The sequence below is a fragment of the Diaporthe batatas genome (genome assembly GCF_019321695.1).
Source record: "Diaporthe batatas strain CRI 302-4 chromosome Unknown Contig00006, whole genome shotgun sequence".
NCBI lineage: Eukaryota > Fungi > Ascomycota > Sordariomycetes > Diaporthales > Diaporthaceae > Diaporthe > Diaporthe batatas.
The window spans coordinates 1,096,200-1,109,526 of NW_025408553.1; the positions used below are offsets into that span (position 1 = coordinate 1,096,200).

General features: G+C 46.0%; 4 protein-coding genes across 4 annotated transcripts; 1 reads left to right on the forward strand and 3 right to left on the reverse strand.

Moving 5' to 3' along the window:
* Positions 1 to 1,834: 1,834 nt before the first annotated feature.
* KVR01_006257 (uncharacterized protein) lies at positions 1,835 to 3,911 on the forward strand. Its single transcript, XM_044781304.1, has 4 exons — positions 1,835 to 2,185; positions 2,258 to 2,852; positions 2,908 to 3,518; positions 3,588 to 3,911. The coding sequence occupies exons 1-4, from the start codon at positions 1,852 to 1,854 to the stop codon at positions 3,794 to 3,796; spliced, it is 1,749 nt and encodes a 582-aa protein (XP_044645060.1). The 5' UTR covers positions 1,835 to 1,851; the 3' UTR covers positions 3,797 to 3,911.
* A 732-nt stretch (positions 3,912 to 4,643) lies between these two features.
* Positions 4,644 to 6,017, reverse strand: KVR01_005836 (uncharacterized protein; the record flags this gene model as incomplete). The annotated part of the gene is made up of 3 exons (XM_044792573.1): positions 4,644 to 5,816; positions 5,848 to 5,957; positions 5,981 to 6,017. The coding sequence occupies 3 exons, from the start codon at positions 6,015 to 6,017 to the stop codon at positions 4,644 to 4,646; spliced, it is 1,320 nt and encodes a 439-aa protein (XP_044644639.1).
* A 517-nt stretch (positions 6,018 to 6,534) lies between these two features.
* Positions 6,535 to 7,708, reverse strand: KVR01_006023 (uncharacterized protein; the record flags this gene model as incomplete). The annotated part of the gene is made up of 2 exons (XM_044787846.1): positions 6,535 to 7,445; positions 7,516 to 7,708. The coding sequence occupies 2 exons, from the start codon at positions 7,706 to 7,708 to the stop codon at positions 6,535 to 6,537; spliced, it is 1,104 nt and encodes a 367-aa protein (XP_044644826.1).
* A 4,140-nt stretch (positions 7,709 to 11,848) lies between these two features.
* Positions 11,849 to 13,071, reverse strand: KVR01_006061 (uncharacterized protein). Its single transcript, XM_044786798.1, has 2 exons — positions 12,338 to 13,071; positions 11,849 to 12,208 (listed from the first exon to the last, which is right to left on the reverse strand). Exons 1-2 carry the CDS (start codon positions 13,030 to 13,032, stop codon positions 11,992 to 11,994), a joined length of 912 nt encoding a protein of 303 aa, XP_044644864.1. The 5' UTR covers positions 13,033 to 13,071; the 3' UTR covers positions 11,849 to 11,991.
* Between the last annotated feature and the right edge of the window lie 256 nt (positions 13,072 to 13,327).

Sequence of the window (13,327 nt, forward strand, 5' to 3'; positions counted from 1 at the left end):
TGATTCATCTACTTGAGCAATGTCGACCCACGGAGCATTACGGCTGTAACTGAAATACGGACGAGAGATTGACCAGGCTCACAACTTTGGTACTGTTTCAACTTGCTTCTGATCATGAGACTGAGACCCTGCTTGTCTTCGACCCCCCCCGCCCCCCCCCCGATAGATTTCCGAATATGGTAAGGAGTCCAGGTACATTGATTTGTGGACAGGCGACGACGGCCACAACTTGAATGTTGCACCGACGATGCGGCTGGTCTGTCAGCAGAGTTATGCCCCACATCCCGCAGGAATGGTTCTATTTTTGTTGCTGGACGGGGAGTCCGGACGGTAATTTGAAGAATCTTTTGACTCGGTCAGATATTAAGCCAGTATGCTGAGGAATATAAAGCGAAGGGATGACCGAAATTTGCCGCAGGCTTACCTACCTGTGTGGGCTCAGGGGGCGAGCGCGGTAATCCGGGCGAAGAGCAGTGATCGCGTCTTGGATAGTGTACAAAGAAGACATGCAGGGTTCTCGCTTACCCTTAGTAGCACTTGGACATGTTGTGGATTATGCTGGGGTCCGAACCACGTGCCCCCAACGTGGCCTCGCCAGGGGATGCTATCTAGGTACCTACTTACCTAGCCGCAGCCAGGCTTCAGCCGCAAATGCTCTTCCTCCCATGACTCCTCCCGTTATAAATCAGAGCCCGGCTGTGGTGAAGAGGGCTGATGGAGTGTGTGGCCCAATGAAATAGCTGCACTTTATCACCCGCCCCCACAAGGATGCCATTAGCCAACACCCTCTTCGGCTTCAACGTTCGGAGCAGCCGAGCTCCGCACGCTTTTGGCTCGTGACTCGTCGGGGCCCTTGCTGGCTGGGGATTAGTATTTCCATATAGTTCAAATCCTACTCGGATTGGTAGGTACTTTCTGGGAAACAGGGCTGAAGCATAAGGCGGAACAAGGCGTACATGCTGATCAAAGCCACCAAGGTCGTGCCGCTGCGAACAGTTCTGTCCAATCACGAATCACCGCCGCCGGCTTAAACGCACGAGATTACATCCTTTCTGTTCTACCCGGCCCTGCCACACAGCTGATGCGTGATAAGATGTTCAAGTCTAGTGTGGAGTCCATAGAGGTCTATGATCTGGTTAATTATTGTGCCGTGGCTAGATCCTTTCATCTTACTTTTTTTCAAGGGCAAATTCGACCGGTGTTTCTCTTTTTCCATTGTCGTCACCATGTACTCCAATCATATTTCTTGTTATGCTCGTAACACCTGCCAGCAAAATTCGCCTAGGAAGTGCAGTGGATCCGGTGAGGTGTCATCCGATTCTACTTTGAAACTATGTACCGTATTCTAATGTCATGAGGAAGTCCGTTGGCCCTGAAATTCGGCGATACAATGCTATCGGTATGACTGTAAAATAGTGGTACCAGCACAGGCAAGACGTCACAGCGCAAAAGTTCGGCTCCTGCAACAGATGCAGCAGGCATGTGACACCAACACCGGGCCACAAGATCCTCTTGGGTACAAATGGATTCATGTGGCTTCCATTCCAGTAATCTCGTGTAAATCCTTGAAGCTTACGTCCCTATTCTCTTTTGCGTGGCTTAGACTAGACTGCTAGTGGTGTGCTATGAATCCTCTGTGATAAGCTTTTTTGCCTCCTTCGCACCTCATCCAGAATGAGCAGGAATCCTGAGCAAGTAATCACTGACGATGATAGCTAGGTATCAAAATTCGCTAACAATAGCATCCTGCTGCGGGTATATAAATGCTCTGTTCTTGTTCCGATTCTTAAAGGTTCGTGGCGTGTCCCGGATCTCCAACAGCCGCACACGACAAAGCATTCGAAGTTCACCATGCGGACAGACTTTCAACTTCACCTTTTGCTCGCGCTCGGCAGCGCTGCAGCACAACCATCATCCACTGCGGGTTATGATTATGTGATTGTTGGGGGAGGTACTGCCGGACTGGTGGTTGCCAACCGGCTGTCCGAAGATCCCAATGCCCGAGTTGTCATTGTCGAGGCTGGTGACGACGCCCGCAACTACCCCGGGGTCATGACATTCGATTCGACCGAGTTTAATGCCTCCATTGATTGGCAGTACAACTCCTTGCCCCAAAAGAATGTGGCAGACAGGTCGATCTTATATCACGCTGGGAAAGCAATCGGCGGAACAAGTAATATCAATGGTATGCAACGTGTAACATATCACCAGCTGAGCAGGCTGTGAGATTTAGACAGAGAGCTGACAACCCATCAAGGAATGATTTACACTCGCGGGGAGAAGGTCCAGCTCGACGCCTTCGAAATCCTTGGTAACGCAGGGTGGACTTGGGACACACTCTTTCCATATTTCCAACGCACCGAGAATTTCACCACACCAACCGAGGACCAAATTTCTTCCGGAGCCTCCTACAAGCCAGAGTACCACGGCAGCGAAGGCTACCTCAAAACCGGCTTCCCCTATAACCTCGCAAATGAGTCGTTCCATACCTTGGTCCAGGAGTCGGCCCAAGCACTCGGTGTTCCGTTCAATCTGGACCTGAACGGCGGCTCGCTACGCGGCTTTGGGAGCTTTCCAAGGACCATTGACCGGGATGCTAAAATACGAGAGACGTCCGCTCGTGCATACTATACGTCGTCTGAGAGCAGACCCAATCTCAAGGTTATCAAGGGTACCGTGACGAGGATCACATGGTCTGACAAGAAGGGCAAGACTGCCACGGCGACTGGTGTCGAGTACTTGGACGGTGCAGGCAAGAAGACCACCCTCAAGGCCGCAAAGGAAGTCATCGTGGCTGCTGGGACGTACAAAACCCCTCTGATTCTTGAATTGTCAGGGGTGGGCAACCCGAGGTGCGGAATCAAATCCAATGCGTATTTTTTGATGATTGGCGCTGACTTTGGCCAGGCTACTTTCCAAACACAAAATTGCAACCAAGGTCGACTTGCCGGGCGTCGGAGAAGGCCTACAAGACGCGTCAATGGTACCCTTGGTGTACTCTGTTGACGTCGCCTCAAGGGGGCAGACCCCGTTTGCAGTCTTCGCGACGGCCGAAGACCTTTATGGCAAGGAGACAGCATCCCTATCGCGTACCAGCGCGAAGAACATCCCCAGGTGGGCGAAGGCCGTGTCATCATCTCTCAACAATGGGATCAGCGCGGCTTCGCTCGAGAAGAGGTTCAAGATCCAGCATGAGATCATCTTTGACCGCAAGGCCACCGTAGCCGAGGTCCTTTGGCTGACCGAGGACTCGGTAGTGGCAGTGGACATGATACCATTCTCCTGGGGAAATGTCCATCTCCAGTCGCCCAAGGATATCAACAAGCCGGCCTTGGACCCAAAGATGCATGCCGTGGACTTTGATACGGATATCCTTATTCGTGCTGGACGGCTTGCACAATCGCTGTTCGGGACGAAACCCTTCAGTGACATCGTGCTGTCTCAAGTCAGCCCCGACACTGCGTCCCTTCCTGCTCGTGCATCTGATGCCCAGTGGAAATCAATCATCGCACATACAAGTATGTTTTCCCTGGAAATGCCCGTCCCCGTCCTCACTTGTAAGAGCAGTGCACTAACTGGAATCGCAGCTGAGACCGCCTGGCACGGCGTGGGCACATGCGCCATGGTTCCTCGAGAACTCGGAGGCGTGGTAGACTCGAACCTGAAGATCTACGGGACCACGAATGTCCGCGTCGTTGACGCCTCAGTCATACCTGTCCAGATCAGCGGACATATGATGGCTGCGCTGTACGCCATTGCAGAGCGAGCGTCTGACATAATTAAGGCCTCGACTTAGCATTAATAACCAGTGCTCTAGCTAATGGTGGCTGGTGGTGTTAAAGGGCTGGATGCATTGGACGGGTGGCGACTTCATGGCCATGTCATTAATACCTGGGTATATACAACCACTGTACACCATTTATTGCACGTCGCAATGGGCACAGCCTTTCAATTGTTACGGCTGCAGAGTCTGCTCTACAGTGGTGAAGCCCCCTGATTAAGAGATCGGATATTCGCACCCACCAAAATGGAGGGTACACCCAAACCCAAGGAATAAGCTCCCATGGGATAATAATCTCCTATTAGACAACCTCCTACTAGACAACCTCCTACTAGACAACCTCCTACTAGACAACCTCCTACTAGACAACCTCCTATAGGACAACCTCCTATAGGACAACCTCCTATAGGACAACCTCCTATAGGACAACCTAATATGCGTGGTTTCGCTTCTATTCTGTATACGTCCGAGGACATACATGGCGCCTTCATACGGTGGTAAGCACTCTAACAACCTCATATAGGACAATCTTCTATAGGATAACATCCTAGGATAACCTCCTATGGGAACCTGAGTACTTTGATCTCCAAGCTGCCTAATATGGGTGTACCCTCCGTTTTTGCGGGTGCGAATGACCGGTCTCCTGATTAATGATTCAGCATACTCGTGCCTGTGGTGCGCCGCTCACATGTAGACCTCTGTTACTCTCCAGTGGCAGGGTAGCCACCCTTTTTGCACAGTCACTTGGCCACGGCAGTTCTCCCTCCCAAAACATTCGCCTCTTGAAGGTCGAAGTCAAGTCTTTTCTCCAATCAATTTTGTGCGCAGTACCCAATGCTCATACCAAGAGCTCTACAGGCATCTATGAACTGTAAAGGACCTCATCCCTGAGCCAGCTTATGGCCATGATGGTCGTGCCCGGCCCGATAAGCAAGCAGGACAACGCAGACAAGATTACAAGCCTCAGCCAAGAGTAGCCACCCATCCCGCTGGCCTGTGCCGCGGCATTTCGAAGCTGAGCCAGGTAGACCACAATCACGACCGAGTAGCCAAAAGCCTGATCCCACTTGATGAAACCAAGAAGACCATCACTGACTACACTGGCCTCCTTCAACGCGAGAGGCGGAACGAAGAGTGTCCAAGGATGAAGTGCCCGGGTGTGCTCGTCACGGAACAGACCCGGAAACACGACCGACGACAGGGAAACTGCGCCGACTGCAACATGCACGGCGAGCCCAAAAGCGACCGAGGTCACGCCGAGCCACCTCACCACGCTCATGTGTGCCTGCTGCAGGGAACGGGCCGTGGCTGTGGCCGTGGCCTTGCCCTGCTGGGGCGACACTGCAGAGGTCTGGCCAAGGGGGAAGAGCGTGTTCAACAGCGCGCTCCCAGCCTTGACGATGACGACAATCCCCACAGGGAAGAGGTTCCACGCGACGATAGCCCACTGGACGGCGGGGGCTGACGGTGACGCCATGAGCAGCAGTGGGCCCACGTAGCTGGCCAGCATGGCGGGCAGGAGGAGCGCCGCGGTGCGTGGCTCGGCCACCAGCGAGGCGGCCCTGAGGCCGTCGCGGGTGACGGCGGGTGCCGTGGTCGGTGACGAGGCCGTGTAGAGGGCGCCCCAGAGGGATCCGACGCAGCCAATGGCAGCCAGGCCGATGAGCTCGAACCAGAGCGAGACCTTGACCACGCCGGGCCCGTTGCCGGCGCGCAGGCCGTCCAGGTACATGGCGGTGGCCATGGGGTAGATCTGGCCGGCGAAGTAGATGGCGGCGGCCGTGGTCGCCGGTGACGAGCCGTCGACTGCGCCCCAGAAGAGGATGATGAGGGACCGCAGGGACTGGTCGACAAAGGGGACCCCGACGAAGGACTGCGCCAGTGCTGTCTCGCTGCCTGACAGCTGATAGCTCTTGCTGGCGGTGGCCTCCTGCAGTAATGTCAGGGTTCCGTCGGCGGCAATGCGGCCCCAGATGAAGAGTATGCTCAACAGCCCATGGGCCCACAAGAAGGCCCTCAATTTCCCATCGTGTTTCTGTGTCGAAGGCGGTGACATGATGAATAACCGACGTGGGATGAAATCCTTCGAGCTTCGGGGTGGTGTGCTCGTCTGTGGTCCAGCCTGCAGCAGTACTCTGCTTGAAATACTTGTAGGCCTCCGCCTCTGCCGCCAAGCCTGTAGTTGGTTCGGAGACGTACAAGCCAGGAAGGCCAAGACATCGTCAAGTGCTGACATCAGACGGAGCGGCACGATTAGACCGAACTCTTCTAGTCTCGGTGGCCCGGCCCGGAACAGGGGCGTGTGGATTCCTGTGATGTGATTTCCTCCTCTTCTCTGTCTTTCGATTGTACATTGGGGGCGAGAGGCGCTGTTGAGCCACATCACCCTAATTTCTTACCCGAACTTGATGCCCGAACTTGATGCCCCACTGGCACTCGTATTACCCGCGCGAGGCTCTGGGCAAGTTGATCGATCAGAATTTACCTCATCCGGAGTGGCCCGATGTCGACCTAATCTGGAGTTGTCCTCTCAGCAGACGGCAAAGGCTGCTCAGACCCAGGTTCTGGGTTCTGACGAGGGGCGTAAGCTGCTGCATGTCATCTTGAATGCGAGCGTATGGGTGGGGCCTCGTGCATCACGTCACTCATCTGTGATGCCTGGGGTGTTTTCTCTCTCTAACCGCCGTTGTCGTGTATTGTCTATGTCTAACATTGGAAGTGTGTGTCGATCCGCAACTGTGGCCCCAGACTTCTCATAGGCCAGGCTTATTGCCCTGGTCCATCGGGCCATACGGCATGCTCCGGAGCTGCTCTGAGAGCATGGAGCACGCATTGTACCGGGTCTTGAAGAAATGTGACAGGTCGGCCGCCTGCTTTTGCAAGTCTCGCTCCAGGTCGCCAATGGCGTGCGAGTGGGTGCTGCCCGCGGGGACCAGCTCCCTGACCCCCACGGCTAGGTCGTGGAACGAGCCAACGTGCCTGCTCTCGGCTATCTCTCGCAGCTCCCGAAGGCGAGCCTCGATCGTCTCCAGCACGTTCGAGTAGACAGAGTTGGCTCCGGAAGGGCTGACCCCAGGCGGGGACCTGCGCAGCCACGCGACGTATTCTGACAGCACGCCGGCGATGCCGCATATTTCCGCCTGGTGCCGGAAGACTGCCGTGGAAAACACTGAGATGTGGTTCAGTATCGGACCAGCGATCTCCTCGGCTGTCTTCTCCGTCTGTGGCGTGTCCAACATGGACGTGTTGCTGGAGGACGTGTTGGCGTCGAAGAACTGCCTTGGGTAGCTGGCCCTTCGGTGGTCTGGCAGCCCAAGCCGTGCAGAGAGGTCCGCAAACGAGGAAGAGTTGCTCTCTGCATCTTCTTCACGGAACTGCAGCGGGTCCGTCTTCCCCGTGCCCGGGCGCGTCAAGTTGGTGTCGACCGAGCCCATCCTGTCGTGCTGCGTGGGCTCGGCCGAGTAGCTCTTGGCAGACTGATTGTAGAGATTCGCCGAGGGCGCAGCAAGGCCGGAATACGAGTTCAAGTTGTCAGAGGATAATAACGATGACGCCTGCGCCAAATACTCTGTGCTCATAGGCCACAGCTGGCTGTATGGTATGTGCGGCGTAAGACTCTGGCTTGAATGCCTCCCCATTCTAGTGATGCGAGTCTCCGCCTCCTCTAATAAAAAGAAAATTATGCTGTCAGCTTATGACCGTTCCTAACATGGGGGGAGAATGGTCCTGCTCACCTAGGCGCTTTTGCAGCGTGTCCACGGTCTCAGCAAGGCTGGCCTTTGTTGGCGACCTTTGCGACGGAAGGTAGATGCACTCCTCGCCAGCTCGCCGGCACTTCTCACATGACGGCTGCTCGCCACCGCATCGGACCTTGCGATCGCGGCAGAACTTGCACGCCATGTGCCGAAAGCTGCCACTCATGGACATGTTCGTGTGTCACGTGTACGTGACCGAGGATTCTGGGAACGCGAAACGATGGAAAGCAATAAAGAGCACTTGAAGTGAGAGGAAAATGAATATTTAAACAGGATTTGCTGCATGCATCCGAGATTTGAGTGCCCCCTACGTGTGAGCTTATATGGTCAAATACCAGCGGATGAGACGTATAGAAACAGAAACGAAACTCAAGGAGACTCGTAGACGCATCAACGCTTGGCACGTCGAATTTCGATACTCTAGGAATTAGGAAACCGCCGCGAGCGATGGAAGCAAGCAGCGGGGCTGGCCAATCGAGCGAAGCGAAGGGCGTTACTAACAGCTTTGCACACATCAATTGACCCACATCCGAATGCATGCATGTCAACATCTTTATGGTTCCCCTCCTTATCAGACGACATACAAGTCTTTCGCCAGCCATTTAGCGTATCCCTCTGCCGATTGTGTTTGAAGGTGTCACACTCTGTACGACCGACAAGACCCGATTCGCCATCACGGCCGTTCATGGCGGGGCCAGGCTGCCCACGTCCCTTGCTCTTGCTCACTTGCATATGCAGACATGACAAATAGTAAGCTGCCGGTAAAAGAATGGGGTAGCATAGTCTTCTCCCGATTTTTACTTAAGTATCGGTCTTCTAATCTTTACTAAATTAGTAATCCCGGAGAGGTATGGTGCTTCCAGGATGCATGGGCACTGATTCAGATCGGCAGGTTAGAACTGGCATCCACAAGCTTTAATGATGGACATTTTTAATGCGATAAAGAGTTCGAAGGTCTCTGAATCCGTCTTTGAGTTGTGGAGCTGGAGAATTTGTTGGGCCAACGGGCAGTGTTTGCATTTGTGCGTGCGTGAACATCAGTCATCAACACGAACAGGAATATTGATTTGACATGCGTGACCCCTCATACCAACCTCCTAATATCTCAACATGTGTCTTGTGACAAAGTTGGAAAAGTAGGATCCGAGGGTTAAGCGCTTTCCCTGCAGTATATGACATGATGGTACAGGGACATTGGCTAGTAAACAAGATGTGTGTGCATCATGATATGATATAGGGTTGGTATGGAACCTTCAGTTCACGTCAGCAGAAAGAACAAGAGGTAGCACAAACATTTTGTAGAATTGGCGGTGCCTACCCTCGCATGGGAATGCCATCTCGACTGGCCGATGTCGGAGCCAGGGTTGTAAAATTGGTTTAAAGTTTCGTAGGTCTTGAGTGCTTACCACCGTATGAAGGCGCCATGTATGTCCTCGGATGTATACGGAATAGAAGCGAAACCACAAAGTTTCGTAGTCTAGCTTCGGCTCCGACTTACCCACCACTAGCGTGAATAGATCTTTCGAAACAATAGTTATAATATTAAGCTTAAGAATTTTAAATAGCTAACATACCTAATATACTTTCTAATCACCCTTTAATTCTAACTACTTTATATTTATATTTATATATATAAACTATTTATAATTTTTTAATTTTACTTTTAAATTAAAGTAAATAATTAAAGTTTTTAAAAAATAAAATATAATATATTTTTAAAATTAATTTAATTAAATTTATTATATAAAATATTTTATAATAATTTTATAATTATTTATAATATTATTTATTATTAAAGAATATTTTTATATTAATATATTAAATTATATTTAATTAATTTAAGTTAATATTATAAATTATTTATATTTTTAATTTTATTATTAAATTAAAAGTAAATAATTAAACTTTTAAAAGATAAAATATAATATATTTTTAAAATTAACTTAATTAAATTTATTATATAAAACTTTTATAATAACTTTATAATTATTTATAATACTATTTATTATTAAAAATACCTTCCTATATTAATATACTAAATTATATTAATTTAAGTCAATACTATTAACCTTAATATAAATTAGTTTATTAAAAGTTAAAGTTATTATAAACTATAAGCTATTTAATCTAATATTAATAAGCACTATATATAAGTATTAAATTTACTATATAACTTAAACTATATATAAATATAAATTAATTAAAATAAATAAAAATAAAGCTATTATTCCTCTAACTAAAGTTCTAACTCTATTTAAATAAATACGTATTAAGTAAAACTACTTAAAAATAGTTACTTAACCTACTACACCACTAAACCGAGAAATAATTAAATAAGGTAACTATACTTTATTATTATATATAATATCTAGGTTTATAATTCTAATAATTTTACTATAAATAAAAAAGACATAATTATTAATAATTAGATTTATAATTATATAAAAATAAATCTTTACTTTAAAAAAGTTATTAATATTTAAAATAATTAATATATTTTTAGAAAAGTTAAAAATTATAAGCTTAATTTAAAAAATTAAAATTTATAAAAATCTTAAACTTAAACTTAAAGGTTTTAATTTAATATTTATATTTATAAAAATAAAAGTATTTATATAATTTAAAAGGTTTAAATTAAATTAAAAATTAAATTAAATTATAATAAAAGAAACTAATTAAATAAAAGTTAATTAAAAATTATAATTATAAATCTTTTAACTTTATATTAAAAAGAAGTTAATATTATTAATTTATTAAAAATTAAAATTATTATAAATTATAAACTCTTTAATTTAATATTAATAAATATTATATAAAAATATTAAAATTTATTATATAAATTAATTAAAATAAAAAAATAAAATTATTATTTTTATAAGTTTTAACTTTATTTAAATAAATATTTTTATTAACTTTATTATATTATAAATAATATTATATAATAATAATTATTTAATTTATTAAATTAAAATATAATTAAATAAAGTAGTTATATTTTATTATTACTTTAAGTTTATATATTTATTAAAATAAAAATAAAAATAATTTATTTATCTTTTATTTATTTATTATTAATTAACTTTTATATAAAAGAATATTATATTAATTTTTATTTTATTTAATAGTTAATATAATAAATAAATAAAAAATAATTAATTAAAATATAATTAAATTATTATTTAAATTAAGTTATAAATAATTAAAATAAAAACTTTAACTTTAAATTTAAAAACTTATTAATTAAATTAATAATTAAATTAAAATTTAATTAATTTATTTATATTCTTTTAAATTTATTATAATTAATAAATAATATATAATAAATTAATTTATATTAAATTATTAATTAAATATTTAAAGTAAAGTTAATATTTACTTACTTAATAATTATATCTATTTATCTAATTCTTTTTAACTACTTATTTAATATAAGAATTTATATATAAGGTCTATATAAAACTATATATCTAACTAGGATTCTCTAAATTTTTAATACTTTTAGTATAAGCCCCTTCTATATACCTTTTAGTATGCCTTCTAACACACCTTTTAGCACGCCTTCTAACATGCCTTCTAGCACGTCTTCTAACATACCTTCTAAGCCTTCTAATCTACACACATTTAGGTATTAACTAAGCATTTAAATACTAACTAAACGCTAAAGGGCTAAAAGCTAAGAAGGTAAAGGTAAAGATTATATACTTTCTAACCTTCTAGCCCTCCTTCTAGCCTTCTAACCCTTTAAACTTTTAACCTTCTAATATTTAGTTAGTATTTAAATACTTAATTAGTACTTAAATATATATAGATTAAATGGTGAAGGTGAAGGTAAAGGCGAAGGTAAAGGTATGCTAGAAGGTGTACTAGAAGGTGTGCTAAAAGGGGTGCTAGAAAGTGTACTAGAAGGTATGCTAAAAGGGGCTTATACCTAAAGTATTAAAATTAAAGAAGGAAATTATATTATAAGGTCTCTTAATACTAACTTAAAAGATACTTATAAATATAAGGGAGTTACTTAGAAAATTTAGTATTAGGTAAATAGTTAGTAGGAACTAAGTAAGTAGATATAATTATTAAGTAAGTGGATATTAGCTCTTTAAAGTATAATAATTAATAATTAATTTATATTTATTAATAAATATTTTTACTTACTTTTATAAAGATAAAAGTCTTTTTATAATAATTATAATTTTATTATATATTATACCTCTAGAGTAATGAATACTAAGAAGGAAAAACTATAGTTAATACTTCTTAGATCTGCGCTTAAGGATGGTCTGAAGTGGTGAACAACTAACTGAGAGCAATGTCGTTGTATGCGAAACGGCTCATGTGATTGAAACTAGATTGATAGACTATAGATCCGATATAAGGTGGATTTACTCCATAAGACGGGTGTACACCAAGCAACAAGCTGTATAGAGATTGGAATAGTCCATGGCATTTCTCGCCAGCTCATATTAAAAGGCCCCCATCAATTGGAATGACAGCCCCATTGATGTATCCGCTCTGTGGGCTCAAGAGGAAGACAATGACCTCTGCGACCTCCTCAGCCTCTCCCAGCCGGTCCAGCGCCGGTGAGGGGCCTGCACTCGAACCAAACATCTCGTGAGACGGATCTACGCCTCTTGACTCTGCAACGGCACGCAGTAAGGGCGTGTCTATCATACCACTGGGGACGGCGTTAGCAGTGGTCCAGGCTACCAGACGTTACGGAAGTAGCTTTGGATAAAAAACCACAAGGGCGTTGCCTCGCCTGATCACGCACACCAACAAAGACAACTTGGAAAAAAAAACTTACGGAGCGATGGCATTGATACGGATTGCCTTGGGCCCTTCCTCCTTGGCAGCCGTGCGAGTGATGCCGATGACGGCATGCTTGCTGGACACATAGGGCAGGTAGCCGGGGAGGCCCATGAGGCCCGAGATGCTGCCGGCGTTGACGACAGACGCGCCGCCGCGGCCGCCGTTGCCCTCCTGCAGGTGCGGCAGCTCGGCCCGCAGCGAATTGACGACCCCGCGCACGTTGACGTCCCACACGAACTCGAGCTCCGGGTCCGCGATGTCGCGCGCCGCCACCGGCTCCGTCCTGCCCGGCGGGTTGCTGACGCCGGCCAGGTTGGCCGCGCCCGCGATCCGCCGCTGCTGCTGCCCGCCGCCACCGCCGGCGGACTCGAAGTGCTGCAGCGTGTCTCGGATCCAGCGGTTGCACGACTCCTGCGACCGCACGTCCACCACCGCCGTGAAGACGGGCTCGGCGGGCGCCTGGGCGGGCTTGTTGTCGCTGTTACTGCTGTCGCCTCCAGCTGCTGCTGTGGCATTACGTGCTGCTGCTATTTCCAAGACTTCATCCTTCACTGCCTTGAGGTTGTCCTCGTTGACGTCGGCAAGGGAAAGCAGAGCGCCATGCCTGGCGAGGATCTTAACAGTAGCCCGGCCGATGCCCGAGGCTGCGCCCGTGACGACGATTAGTTTGCCCTCGAAGAATGTTGACATTTTTTTTTATTGTTTCAGATAGAGAGTATCATGTAGTGCGATAATCAATTCCTATTTGCGTGTCGACTTCGGTAAGCTTCTCAGGAGAGGGCTCTTTTATGCGACGATAGATACCGGTGGTCGATTGACCCTAGGGTAGGGCCACGATAGTTTTCGGCACGCTCTTGCTACACGCCGACGGCCAAAGACTAAACATTGACCTCCTGCGGCATTGCAAGGAGTCGAACTCCGCATCACCTTCCGGGCATTCGGCGTCGTTGTCGGCGGGTTGCCCGGCCCGAAGAAAGGTATCCGG